Source organism: Brassica napus, chromosome C9 (assembly GCF_020379485.1).
Source record: "Brassica napus cultivar Da-Ae chromosome C9, Da-Ae, whole genome shotgun sequence".
NCBI classification, from domain to species: Eukaryota; Viridiplantae; Streptophyta; class Magnoliopsida; order Brassicales; family Brassicaceae; genus Brassica; species Brassica napus.
In genome coordinates this window covers 21122021-21137493 of record NC_063452.1, presented here as the reverse complement: position 1 = coordinate 21137493, position 15473 = coordinate 21122021, and the positions used below count along the sequence as shown (strand labels likewise).

Here is a 15473-nt window from a genome sequence, read left to right as displayed (position 1 = left end):
AGTATAATTAAAAAAAATTCTACCTAGAATAAAATTGAGTCTAAGTATTATGTTTAAATAATGTAGACTAAATTTTGACCGGCACATTCAAAGCGCATAATTATTTTTATTAGCAGATTTATTAAGCCGTCTGTTTGTTCACTAATATGTTCAAAAAGAATCTATTAGATATCCGTATATTAGTATGCAAGATTAATATAAGTAGGGAGAGAATAATATTGTTTTCCTTGTTGATTTGGTTGTCTTTTTTTTCATTTTCTCTTTTACCCTTAATGAATTATTTTTTGTAGGCAAAATTGATGGCACAAAAAGTAATATCCCAAAATCAAGGGCAACTCTATAAAAAGAATCCTGTTTTAATCGTATCGATTCTATCTTAACCATACTAATTATGGATCTACAATATATTTACAATAAAAAATTTTAAAAAATTTTCTTTTTAACATTTACAAATTTTATTTAGATTGTTAATTAATTTCATTTGTTTTTTACAACAGTTTCATTTGTTAACTGAATTGTTGACAATTTTGAATTATTAATAAATTACATATTAACATTAATACATTTGAATTTATAAGCTGAGATCCAAATTTTCATTTGTACATTGATTTTGGTTATGAAAAAAAAAATGGCTTTTGGTCAAAATAGTATCTAGAAAAGTCAAGATTAAAATATATTTTGTGAAAAATGTATTTTTGAGGTTTTGATGGACAATATGGTATCACAGTTTTCAAAACAAGATGTCGCCGTTTTTGAAAGATATGGAAATTCTTTCTATTTTGCTGTTAATGTTTACGATCCTTTTCTCTTAACTATTTACTAGAGTTTTACCCGCACACCCGTGCGAGTATTTATTTTCACTTTTATATATAAAATTATTATTTAAATATTTATTAGTTAATATTTTAAATATTTATCATATTTTAATTTTTTTTATAACCACCATTTTGAAATAGTTTACATGTTGGAAACAAATATTGATCCATACGCCATATCAAACTTTCGACAAAAAATGAATCATTGATATGTTTGAGTAATATCTCTTTTAACACGAAATTGTTTTCCAACTATATAATATTTTAAATATGTTGATTACATATGAGTCATATGGTTAGATTTAGATACATCAGAAAAGGAATACTCCATTATAAACATTAAATATTATTCTACAACTAATTTTATGAAATTTAAAATTTTATATAGATAAATTTATGGGCAATTGTCCTAAATAGACATTTGTCACAAAAAGAGATTTTAAGGAGGAAAATGACCAAAATATTTCATTTAATTGATAAAAAGACTCTTATACCCTAGATATATAAATACAAATAAATTAATTAATTAAAAAAAAATAAATTTTTAGATTATATGTTTTCGAAATTTTTTTTAATTTTTTTTTCTTTTTTTCACTTTTTTTTTGAAAATTTATTTTATTTTATTTTTCAAGTTTTCTTTTTGAAATTCGAAAATTATTTTTGAAACTATTTTTTAAACCCTAAACTCTATTCCGAATTCTCTACCCCTTAACTCTAAACCCTAAGATCTAGATTAGTTAACCCTAGAAATATAAGTGTATATTTTAAAATAGATTTTGATCTGCGCGTCCGCATGAATGTTTTTTTAAAATTTATTGAAATAAATATTTGTTGTATATGAATATCATTATATTACAATGGAAACCGAATATTTTATTCTTTCTTGTTATATTATTCTATAACTTTCATTTTTCTGTATACAATGTACTTTTTACTGCAGATCAAATGATAAATAATGCAATAGTTAAATAAATATTTAGAGGTTTTTTGTTTCTATATTATTCTTGTACACTGACATATTTAATTAAAACATTATTATGTTATTATATAGTATAAATATACTACTTATTTTAGGATATATTTGTGCGAAAGCTAGACATGAAATAAGCCTGATGATCAGGTGATGATCTAGTAGAGCAGAAGGGTGCATCTGTAGCAGAAGCTATGTCAGCCTCTCGATCACTTGACGAACAGTTGTCAAACGAGAAAAGGTAAAACAAAATCTTGTGTACTTAAAAATTGAAAATTAATCTGTGTGACACGTGTTCTCTCATTACTTGCATGTTTATGTACTAAATGTTCTTTTGTCTAAGTGGTTGTGTCAGCAAAAGTCATTGAGTAAATGTTACGAGTCTATGTCATCAAGTGTCACAGTGGAACAGTGAAGATTCGGTCTAATCAAGGCGCGTTTCTTAAACTAGTAAACATTAAAACTCAAACATTTAAATTGAAAACTTATCTCGCACATTGAATGTAATTACCAAAATGTTAATGGTGAAAATTGATCAAAAGGCAAAACGTTAAACAAAAGCCATAGTCGCCTCTTATTGCCTTCTGCGGCAAGGTTCAACTGCTGGAGGTCATTCTTCTTTCTGGGGTTGGAGACCCCCACCAAACCCTATCGAAGGTTTACCCTCGAAACATTTTGGTCACGACCAAAAGCTTTGTATGTTATAACCCTCACTGGCCAGAATTCAAGCACTGGTTCACTTTTCGCCTATGGTCTAGATGAAGGAAGGCATTGTAGTTGTTGATATGCTGAAGGAACTAGGAAGTAACGAATTGGATGCTCCACCGTTGTTGGGACTAGTCTAACAAATCCAATAGACCAAAGACTTCAGCTTTCTGACACTCTAAGGATGTACATAACCGGTCGTAGACCATCAAATTAACTAGCTCAATCTTATTAAACTGGAGTCTTGATTGCCGTTGAAACACTCTGTATATATCAGAGTATTTTTCTGAGTTTAAGTTCAATACTAACGCTTGAACACATTCCTCTGTTTTCATGTTCAAGCTCTAACCTTTAATATGTTTGACTCCAAGTTAAAAGTCTATTAAGACGTGGTGTTATACAGGACCTGGCCCTGGCTATGGCGTCTGGACTGGTTCAATTTTTTTGTTTTGTATTTCTTTTCTCTTGGACGTAAATTCCATGTCACTAAATAAATAAATAAATAAATCATGTAGTTATATTTATACTCGGGCAACTCTAAACAAAGTCAGAACAAATGGAAAGAGACTTGGCTCCCATCGTTGAAGTTCTTGAAGAAATCAATCAAAACACATCAGATCATGATCCATCCCTTCCTTCTGGAGGAAGGACTTCCAGAAACGTATCACGTAGACGTAGAGCATCATTGGTTCGAAGGTTCCTTGCTTTTTTCTGCTGCAGTGCTACCACAATGTCCATGTCGAGGAGGTGCAGTATCCAAATTGTTGATTCTGAGTCGTCTTCCCCACCATCAGATGGATCAAGTCCTACCGCCCAGGTAAGTCTAATAAGTGTTATTTCTCTCAGTGACGAATTGTACCTGTCATTATCTGGTGAAACAATTTCAGAACAAGACGGAAGACGCATTCAAAACCCCGGTTCTAAAGGATCTGATTCCATACAAGCTGACGACTCAACACCACAGAGTTATGTACTCGCAGATGAGTGTGAAACAATTTTAGAACAAGAGACAAGTAACCTTCATTACCCTGACTCTGAAGGATCTGATTTCATGCAAAGTGAAGACTCAACACCACAGAGATACGTACTCGCAAACGAGTGTGAAACAATTTTAGAACAAGACAGAAGAAGCATTCAAACCCCTCCTTCCGAAGGATCTGATTCGATGCAAAGTGAAGACTTAACATCACAAGGCTATGTAACCGCAGATGAAAGTTTAAGTGAAATAGTTTCAGCACAAGACAGAGGAAACACTCCAAGCCCTGCTTCTGAAGAATCCGATTCCATAGAAAGTGAAGATTCAACATCACATGGCTATGTAACCGCAGATGAGTTGACTGAAGTTAACACAATTTCAGAACATGACAGAAGAAGTATGCCAAGCCCTGCTTCAGAAAAATCTGATTGCACACAATATGAAGACTCAACATCAGAAACCTCTGTAACTGCGAATGAGTTGACACAGGACACCTTCCCTCAAAGCGTATGCTTCCCTCAAAGCCCCTCTTCTCGACCATCTATCGAATCTACTTTCCCAAGTTGTAGGACACCCACGCGTCTTAGCATTGTTTCCTTTAACATATGAAGACATCAGGAATCTGAATGGTGTATTTGGATAATGCTTTTGAGTTTTTTTTTTTTTCTTTCTAATTTGGATAATGCAACTTTGTTTTTGGTTACTGTTTGAATTTACATCTTCATCTATTAATAATAGGATCCAAAAATTGTTTAAAACGTATATTTTCTTCAAAATCAAATTAATTCTTATGGAGTTTATTTTCATTTAAGCATGCTTCTTTTCATTACAAAATTAACATAACATCTTAAGATGTTCTCAAAAAGTCTAAGAATATGTTTTTCATCCTAAAAATTGCATAAATTTTGAAGGAGTTGTATTTCTCGTTTATTTTCTTATATATATATATATAAGTATTGTTAAAGAATCTTAGAAATTGTCTAAGAACATTCTGGTAATTCAGTTTGTTGGGTAATTTTATTATTTTATTATATTACTTATAGTCCATCGTTGTATTTTCTTGTTGCTTAATCAATACACCAGATAGACAAAAAAAATCATGTTTTGGTGCAATATTTTTAGTCTGTTTGGTTTTGTTTATCAGGGTTTTAGATAAAATGTCCCGGCCTACTTAGACAATACTATTTATTAATAGATTAAATATTAACATATGTAAACCAAAAAAAAAAGTTTTTATATGTGTAATTTGATATATATATGCTATTTATTTATTAAATCTCTGATTACACTTAAATAAAAAAATATTGTTGGAGGTTTAAGGAAATCTTTACAACTATTTAAGTGAACTATTGCACTGGTTTGGATGAATAGTTTTTTGATTAAATGAAAGATTGCAACTTCTCGATGAATAGTTGTTTGATTAAATGAAAGATTGCAACTGCTGGTGACAGAAACTTTTGGTGATGGTTAACCGCCAAAAGTTAGTGATGAACCATTGAAATTGTTGGTGATTGTACCTTTTGGTGATAAGTCATTGCAGCGTTTAGCTAACCATTGCAATTATTGTTTGGATACCATTGCAATCATTAGTTTTCTATATAATCAAATCCAAAATAACAACAAAGAGAACAATAAAATCACGGTAATCGCAAACGGACCGGGAAAACCGGGAAAGAGAATGTTTTAGGTGGGCCCCGTGTGTTTTTTCATTTTTTTTTCCTGTTTTAACGATTTTAGTAGGTCTCATCATAATATCAGAATATTCTCTCAGTGGCACAGAACTATAATTATAGTGTCAAACTATGGGCAAAAACTTAGGAGATATTTTGCTTTAATAATATAGATCCAATTTGTACTTCAACAAAAAAAAGGGCCACCAAAGATCAATGTCTAATTGTAATCTTTCTCATAAGGTAGGTAGATCCTCGTAAGGCATATAATATTGTCGGTTGTCGAATCGTCTGTGTAATCATTCTCATAATTGTAATACCATAATAAAGCAGTGTTACAAAAAAAAAGATCAATGCCTAATTTATTGGTTCACATAATGTATTATTGTTTGGTCATTTTATATTGTAGGACATTTTTTAGGTGATGTTTCTTATATTGGAAAGGTTCATGCGACAATATCCAATTTGGACTTCAACAAAAGAAAGCTACCAAAGAACAATGCCTAATTTACTGGTCCACATAATGTATTGTCCCGGATCTTAAATCCTCAATTTAGATCTACATAGATGTTCTGCTAAACCATAAAACCATTTGCTAAACACGTAGAAAATGTGGAAGCATCTGAGCCCAATGGTTGAGCTTTAAAAACTTCTACGCCCATGTCTGGGTTCGAATACCAGACTGAATAGGCTGGAACTGAATGCCAATAATCTATTACAATTCTATAGTAATTCACTGAAATAACATGTTATATAGTTCTACCATCACTATCATCATATATAAACAAAAGCCTAAGTAATGGGCTGGAACTTACCAGACATATATACTCATATTCTGAATATTGTATTCCACTTGCGAATGATGGAAAGAAGAAAACCAACAATAAGAAATCGTTTAAATTGTACGATGTTGCTATTAGTCTTGTAATCGTTTAAATTTAGTAATGAAGACATTGGTGCACAAAAAAAAATAAGAAATCAGAATCGCAATCGAGATATCAAAAACCATATAGCTCGAGGAAGAAAAAACCAAGATTCTTATGTTCAAAATTACAAAAATGAGCAAGAGTTTGAAAGTTAAACACCTTTCAAACTAATCACAGAAAACTCTCAAATTTTAATGTTTGATTTAGGGGGATGTATTCAATTGAGAGTTTCAGGTGATTTGTATTAAAATGACAAATCCACTGTTATTGAAACATGAATTTTAAAAACTCATTTAAAATCCACTGTTATTGAATTTGACATTTTTTAAAGTACTCTGAAATCCACTGTTATTGAAAATATTTTAAGCTGTGGAGTTTTAAAGTTTTCAGATGATTTTAGGGTGTTTGGGTATGATTTCTTAGTTAAAAAAATTAAAACTCAAATCCCATAGTTTTAGGTGATATTCTAGAGTAGTTTAACAAAAGTCACTTAAATCTCTGCAACTTATTGAAATCATCTAAAACCCCATTAAAAATCAAATCACATCAAATGTTAAATTGAATACATCCCCCTTAGTTTATATGGGTTATGCCTTTTCGACCTTATCACCAACTCACCACTGTTACAAACAGTTAAAGAAACATTGCTTTATATGTAAACTAAGAACATGATTAACCCTATAACCCCAATTAGGTTTCTTAGTGATTATTTAAGTATTTAATTGTACTTAAGAACTCTAGTTAAGAAACTATTAGATTTTGTGCTCCAATGGGAGTTTTTTTAATTAAGGGTTCTTAAAAAAAATTAAATTAGTTTTTTGAAAGATAAAACAGTGTATCCTTAGAGCATGACCAACCGTTATGCTTGTCTTGAGGAGGTTTATTGATCTTGTTTAACTTGAACTCGCAGCTGTCTTGTCTTTGAAGCCTTTTGCATTTCCTGCGTAGTCTCTCGTACGCTTTTCTGCATTTGAAAGGTTAAGTAAAATGAAGCCACAAATGACAAGAAAAAGAATGGTCAAGCTGAGATTCATATGTTTCTCACCTTCTCTGAGTTCTTGTAGCACCTCTCTCTTCTTTGGAACTATTTAAATCACACCTATTTGTAGAGAAAGAAAATAAACAAAAGGTAAATGAGAAGTGTGACAATACTTCTTAACCAGACAATGTCATTGATATCAACACACCACAAGAAACAAGGTCAAGATTTCATTATAACAAATCAATTGCAATAAGTACATTGTTGTTGTAATAGAGTATGAATGTGTATACTTACACTCCAAGAAGGAATGGCCACACCTCTGACCAGATGCTAGGATCAATGCCCTACAAGAGAACATAAGAAAAATGAATATTCCATAAACTTTTGTGAAAACACTATCATCAAACTTCACAAATGCTATGGAGCTTAGACTCACTCTGCTCCGGACTTTCTTCAACAAACCAACTCCTCTGTTATGAAGTCTACCATCAGGGGTGAAGAATCTTTTCCACCGGCTAAGCGTGAGGGGCTTTTTCCTTTTAAACCGTGACCACATTGATTTTAGTCTGTGCCTGGATATAAAATTGAAATTAGAAAATCCTTGTAAATTTCTGATCAACCAAGTTAGGCTCTGATCACAAACAAGTTCAAGTTTGGTCCATTAGGACAACAACAACAAAAGCAAAACAAAAGCCAATCACTTTATCAAACAAAAGCCAATCACTTTATCAAGTAAATAAAAGACAGGCTTTGTAATACAAAGCAATGTAGTTTATTTTTTGATCAAGAACTCATCTAACAAGCAATCGACAGAAAAAAGGAAACGCGGATCAAGAGGATGACATTGATAGAGAGAGAGTGATCAAAGAGACTCACGGGTTGGAGGAAGAAGAAGAAGTTGCGGGAGATGAAGAAGTGACAAGGACGAGAGCATAACGCAAGTGAGTCCACGGAGAGGAAGAAGACGAAGGAGAAGAGAACAATGGCGATGAAGGATTTGGAAAAGAAGACCTCGTTTGAATCCGTCGAAGAAGGGGTGGTTTCGATCGCCGACGGAGAAGACGAAGAAACAAAAGAGAGAAAAGAAAAGAAAGAAAGAAAAGAAAAAAGGAAAAAAAATTGCAAAGCCCTTTCTAGCTGACAAGTGGTTGCAAAACCTCTAATGAGTTTCACATCGTCAGCATGTATATAAGCATTAAGCAAATCTACATTCCATGAACAGTCAATCGGATTGATGAATTGTTCCACCTTTAATGAAGGATTTAAAAATTGAGTATTTGTTTTTGGTATTGCTGACCTCGAGCGAGGAGCGGGGATCCACGGACCTGTCCATACAGAGATGGATTTTCCTGCTCCCACTATTTTGATTAGCCCTTTTTTAACCAGAGATCTAGCTGAGCAGATGCTTCTCCATCCATAAGAGGATGAGTATGATTTGTGTTCGTCCAAAGGATCAGTATTTCGAAAATAGAGTCCTTTAAAAACTTGTGAAAAAAAAACAATCTGGATTATCTATTAACCGCCAGAATTGTTTAGCCAACAGAGCTGTATTAAAATCTTGAAGATCTCTGAAACTCAGCCCCCCCCCCCCCCCCCCCCCCCCGAGCGAGGAGCGGGGATCCACGGACCTGTCCATACAGAGATGGATTTTCCTGCTCCCACTATTTTGATTAGCCCTTTTTAACCAGAGATCTAGCTGAGCAGATGCTTCTCCATCCATAAGAGGATGAGTATGATTTGTGTTCGTCCAAAGGATCAGTATTTCGAAAATAGAGTCCTTTACAAACTTGTGGATGCTCAGCTAGATCTATTTCGACTCTTTCATATTGATTGTGTTGTGCGTGACCCAGCAGATAACCGGGACCTTCAGGGAATGCTAGGTTAGCTTGGCTTTTCTCCGATTAACAAATCTCGACGGTGTGAATTCCGGTTCCCACGACCTACGCCTAACTGCATCAGCTGAGCAGTCCTATGAAGATCCACACCTGACCAAATTTATTTGCATCATGTTGAAGATCTCTTGTAAGCTTTTTTTCTCTACTCTTGTCTTTCTTGTGGACGAAAGAATCGTTCTAAGTTTATGAAAGTGGCCAAATACAAATAGAAAGGAACAAATCTTCTTCCAGTGTAGAAAATAAATTATTAGTGTTGACAACAACTTCAAAATAAAACATGTTTATTTATGAGGCAGGTAGCTAAGTACAGATTTATATATAGCTTATAACTAAACTCTACTCAAAGTCTCAAGTCACCAAGCCCTCCATTATTGCCGGCATAGATCATAACTCACGCGCAACACTTCTCAGTAAGATCTGTTAGGATCTTTTAATCCAAAACCACCAAAGCTGCTCTTTCCACTTGACTGTGAACGGCCTGAACCAAATCTCCCAAAACCTGATGAACGATTGAACCTCCTGAACCAAAGCCCCCGTAACTGGAAGAACGGTCTGAACCGCCAGAATAACGGTTGTCTGATCCTCCTAAACGATCACCACCATATCTACCACTATCACCACCATCATAGCCACCTGAACGACAATGAATTTTCCTCCTTTACGATGAGTCTGAAAATGAAAAAAAATGTACTATAAAACCTTGCAATACATAAACATGACTGATAAGTAGCAAAAAGAAATCACATCAAGAAGTAATATATTCACAAGAAGGTATGAGATTACTCACGAGATCAATCGTCAAAGAATTATTCAGGTACTTTTTAATCAAGGAAACAACAAACCCGTGTTTAGGTTATATAAAATTGGGAATTAGGGTTTCAAAATTTCAACATGCTATCAATTAATATATGATAACAACTCGAATATAGCACAAATTAAAGACTGACATATTAGAGTAGCTTGCAATTGAATCCAGATGTGACTGAGGTGAAATCGAGAAACACAGAGACGAAGGTGAGTTATCGTGGAGGATGCTGGAGAGAAAGTTGAGTTACGTTAGAGGTGATGGAGACGAAGCTGGTTGTGACGGAAAAGGGACGGTCGGAGATGGAGGTGACAAGACAACAAGAAGAGTGTTTCCTAGCCCTTGTGGAAGAAACCCGTCAAAGATAAAGTGTTCAACCTTTTTTCCTTTTTTTGACATTAAAATGTGTTTCTTTTTAATTAGGGCTTAATTATTAGTAGTGTCAAAATAGTAAATTTGTATGCTTTAAAAGTTAGTCTAGTAATTTCAAAATTATATGAGTTAATCTAGTCATTTTATGATTAATTAGAGTCATTTTAAGTAATTTCTCTAATAAAAAAGGTTTTTGTTTGCTCTGAAACATGTGTTTGTGAAAGTGATCTATTTAATTATTATCATTCATTCCTATAATTGTTTTTGTTTAATGGAAACACTTCCGCATCTTAACTGTAGAGGATGGATTTGACCACCCCACAAGGCCCGAAGAATAGAAAGGCCTGGCCCGGACTAGGTAGAGCGACGGCTCGATCGGTCGGCTCAAGAGTCAGGTCTTTCGGCTTGACTCTTGAGTACTTTTAGTCGATCATCATCGACTGAAGTATGTTCGCCTCAGCGGCTGCTCGGACGTCTACGGGCTTCTCGGCCCAGCAAAGGAGACCCACCGAGATGGCGTAAATTAGGTCAAGGACGAAACATCAGGACGTCTATATAAGGGAAAGGGGAAACAACGAGAGAGGGATCTGAAATCATTGACTAACACTTGGCGGCTAGATTAGGGTTTTCACTTTTGCTTCATCTCGCCGTTAGTTGTACCTTTCCGGTAGCTCATCGAGCCACCGGCTTCCTCTTTGTCGCATTCTCTTCGTTTCTCTTGTAACCGACTGAACGTTCGCCCCGACCATAAATAAGACGTCTTTGTTAAACCCACATCTTCTTTATTACCGTTTTCCGATCAAACAGTTGGCGCCCACCGTGGGGCCACTAGCAAAGTAACATTAGCACTATGGTCGTTAGCAACGACAGTTCTTCGTCAGGCGAGGAGCGCGAAGCTCTCGAGGTGACGCCGGCTCCAGAGGTGACACCTACGCCTACACCAGTAACTCCACTCCCCCTCCTGCGTCTATAGAAACTATCCTGGCACGCCTCGCCCTACAAGAAGTGGCGCAGATGGCGGCAGTTGACCAAATCACGGCGATAGCAAAGATCCTTGCTCTTATCACTGCAAACGCCGAAGCTTCAACAGCGCAGTATCGTCGACACCTGTTCGCCACAAAACGAACCACCGACGTAGCACCTACGCGGGATAACGATAACCAAAGCGCCGGTAACGACATCAACGCGCACACCGCAAGCGAACTAGCCGCGTTAAAACAGTCGGTCCTCGACATCAATTCGAAGATCCACCAGGTGACGACGTCCGCGCCCCAAATCGAGCATGTACTCGCGGAATCTCTTCGTACACCCTTCACGCAAAAGGTTACCGGCGTGCGGCTCCAGAAGATGGAAAAACTCCGTCTTCCAACCTTCAAAGGTCTCTCTGACCCTTCTACTCACGTCACGTCTTTTAACATAGCGATGCGACGCGCAAACCTGACCGACGAAGACAAAGACGCCAGCTTTTGCCAACTCTTCGTCGAAACCCTAGAAGGACCGGCCCTTACTTGGTTCACCGGCCTCAGAGAAAACTCCGTCGACTGTTTCCACGACCTCTCAACGGCTTTCCTTAAGAATTATATCATGTTCACCAACCAGGAAGCGACCGTGTCAGATTTGTGGAACCTCACTCACGCCAGCGACCAAAGTCTACGCGACTTCATGGAGAAATTCAAAGCTATTGTCTCGAAGATTGATATTCCCGACCATATCGCCGTCGAATTATTGATGAAAACCTTGCACGTCGACTCCACATTCCGTCAAGATCTCTACCGATACCCGACAAAATCTGTCTCTGACGCCATCGCTCGCTCGCATAACTTTATCCGCATGGAAGAAGACACCAGAGCAAAGTTCGCAAAAGAAGCAGCAGCGAAACAGAAACCCTCCCGAACAAACGACACCCGCCCTGAGCCCAGCCAGCACTCCTCCGGTGGAAATACCACTCAGAAGCGAGGTTACGTTGGCTCGGTCGGTGATGAGGAATCTCCAAAATCAGCAGCCATCACGCGACAGAAAGGCTGGAACCACTGGGATCGAGACTCCGCTCCGAAGCACTCAAGCTCATCCGAACCAGCGAGTTCAAACTCCGAGGAGCCAAAAAAATGGTGCCTCTACCACAAAAGGGATTCCCATGACACGAAGGAACGCAAGGTCCTCATCGGGCAGTTTTTCGAAGGGATCACTAATGGGACAATCCAAATGCCCACCTCTCCTACGACACCGAAAAACACCAAAAGCTGGAGTAAGAACAAGGAGAAGAAGGCACAGAAGTCTCAAAAGAACACGGCCCCGAGCGAGGAAAGAGCAAGCCCTGCGGTCAACAACGTCGGCCCCGCCAATGATTCGTCAGAAGACGAACACCCGCGTCGCCGGCGACGAGTCGAAGTCATACTCTCTCGCCCTTGTGACTCCTCTGATGATGACGTCCCGACAGTGTAACCAGATCCGCGCGATAAATTGGACATCAAGGATAAGCAGTCTCTCGCTCCCTCGACAACAGATAAAGACCTGCGCATTCTATTGAAGCGAAAGAGCGCCACGAGCAAAAAAACAGGAACCGCCGACCTTCGTGCGACCATCTCAAAATGCAACGCCCGCAGAGTCGGTCAAACTGGCGACCTTCGTGACCAGCTCAATTCAAAGGCCGACGACCTGCGAATCCAACTCAACCGTTCGAAAGGGTCCGATCTGCGGCGACGTCTCGAATCAAAAACTCCTAAATTCGAGAACACAACTGACGATTTGAGGAAGCAACTCGAATCAATGCAAGCTACCCGAGCCCCGCACATTAGCGTCATAATGGGCGGATCACCACCTTGCGGTGACTCGGTTCGAGCCGTCAAAGATTACAAACGTCAAGCAACCACCTCTAAGAAGTGGCCTTCTCCAGTTGAAAATGATCACCAGATCACTTTTTCGGCACTGGACACCAAGGGCGTCCACATGCCACATAACGATCCTCTCCTCGTCGACCTTGACATCGTTGAATGCCTAGTCGGAAAAGTCCTTATTGATACCGGCAGCTCAGTCAATCTCATCTTTCGCGACACACTCGACAAAATGGGAGTTGATTTAAGGGATATGAAGCCTTCCTCTCGCACGCTCACCGGCTTCAACGGAGCCTCGGAGCAAATGATCAGGACAATTTGTCTTCCAGTCTACGCAGATGGTATAACCCGCACCGTCAAGTTCTCCGTCATCAGCGCCAAAGCACCCTATAATGCCATACTCGGAACACCATGGCTGCATTCTATGAAAGCCGTTCCTTCGACTTATCATCAATGCGTCAAGTTTCCCGGAAAAGACGGCAAAACACAGACGATTCGGAGAGATCAACAAGCCGCGAGAGAACTACTGATCGCAACTATAAAGATGCAGCAACAAGCTTCCCTTGTCAACTCCGTCAGTAAACCACTCCACAAGATATACCCCCAGAAGGAGGAAGTTCGCGAAATCGCAATTGATGAGTCCGACCCGACGAAAATCATCCGAGTTGGCGTCTACCTGTCCGATGACATATGTTCAAGGATCATCTCTTTCATCAAAGACAACGCCTCGACGTTCGCCTGGAAGACTTCCGACATGACGGGGATCGACCCCGCAGTTACCTCCCATGAACTGCACGTTGACCCGACGTTCAAACCCATCCGACAGAAGCGAAGAAAACTCGGTCCAGAACGATCTAAAGCCGTAAACGAAGAAGTCGACAGGCTCCTCGACGCGGGTTTCATTACCGAAGTCCGATACCCCGAATGGTTGGCTAACCCGGTTGTCGTCAAAAAGAAAAACGGCAAATGGCGCATATGCGTCGACTTCACGGACCTCAACAAGGCGTGCCCAAAGGACAATTACCCACTCCCTCATATCGATCGTCTCGTCGAATCAACTGCTGGTAACGAACTCCTAACCTTCATGGACGCTTTCTCGGGATACAACCAGATCTTGATGCATCCCGACGATCGCGAGAAGACAACATTCATCACCGATAGAGGGACCTACTGCTACAAGGTGATGCCCTTCGGGCTAAAGAACGCCGGCGTGACTTATCAGAGACTCATCAACCGAATGTTCGCTGATCAGCTTGGCAACACCATGGAAGTGTACATCGACGATATATTAGTCAAATCTCTCAAGGCCGACGATCACCTAAACAACTTACGCGAATGCTTCAAGATCTTGAACGACTACGGGATGAAGCTCAACCCGGCCAAGTGTACCTTCGGTGTCACTTCGGGAGAATTCCTCGGCTACATTGTCACTCAACGAGGAATCGAGGCTAACCCCAAGCAGATCTCGGTGATCCTCGACCTTCCAAGCCCAAAGAACAGCCGCGAAGTACAGCGACTAACCGGACGCATAGCAGCTCTCAACAGGTTCATCTCACGATCAACCGATAAGTCTCTTCCCTTGTACGAGCTACTAAGGGGCAATAAGAGGTTCGTCTGGGACGAAAAGTGCAAGGAGGCGTTCAATCAACTCAAGCATTACCTCACAACCCCCCCAGTACTATCGAAGCAAGAAGCCGGCGACACATTGTCTCTCTACATAGCCGTCACATCCTCCGCCGTCAGCAGCGTGCTCATTCGAGAAGATCGGGGAGAACAGAAACCAATCTTTTACACCAGTAAAAGAATAACAGAGCCGGAGACGAGATACCCAACACTCGAAAAGATGGCCTTAGCTGTCGTCACCTCGGCCAGGAAACTGCGACCCTACTTTCAGTCGCACACGATTGAAGTACTGTCCAACCAACCACTCCGAACGGTTATGCAGAATACTAACCAGTCAGGACGATTGACTAAATGGGCGATGGAACTGAGCGAACATGACATCGTGTACAAGAATCGCACAGCAGTAAAGTCACAGGTCCTTGCCGACTTCTTGATCAAGTTAACACCAGAGCTGGAGCAAGACCTTATCCTACCAAGTGTAAACTAGATCCTACACGTCGACGGTTCATCCACGAGTAAAGGGTCGGGAGCAGGAGTGCAACTGCAATCACCAATAGGAGAACTCATCCGGCAGTCATTTAGTTTTGGTTTTGCGGCGTCAAACAACGAAGCTGAGTACGAATCCCTCATCGCAGGGCTCCGTCTCATCAAGGCAGTGAAAGCCAAAAGAATCAGCGCTTACTGCGACTCTCAACTTGTCGTAAGCCAGTACCTCGGCGATTACGACGTCCGCAACGAAAGGATGGACGCCTACCTCAAACTCGTCCAAGACCTCACGCGAGACTTTGAGTTCTTCGAACTCACGAAGGTTCCTCGCGGAGAAAATGTATGTGCCGACGCCCTCGCTGCTCTAGGAAGTAAGCTACACGATCAAGTCAAGAGGACAATCCCAATCCATAAAAT

The 15473-nt window shown here is 39.2% G+C and overlaps 1 protein-coding gene across 1 annotated transcript; it reads left to right on the top strand.

The window, feature by feature from the left end:
* The first annotated feature begins 11130 nt into the window (after nucleotides 1-11130).
* LOC106349598 lies at nucleotides 11131-12558 on the top strand. The gene has a single exon (XM_013789588.2). The coding sequence runs from the start codon at nucleotides 11131-11133 to the stop codon at nucleotides 12556-12558; it is 1428 nt and encodes a 475-aa protein (XP_013645042.2).
* Nucleotides 12559-15473: the final 2915 nt, after the last annotated feature.

Bases quoted from the DNA above. Each gene is read 5' to 3' on its own strand.
- LOC106349598 (XM_013789588.2), top strand. From the start codon at position 11,131: ATGGCGGCAGTTGACCAAATCACGGCGATAGCAAAGATCCTTGCTCTT.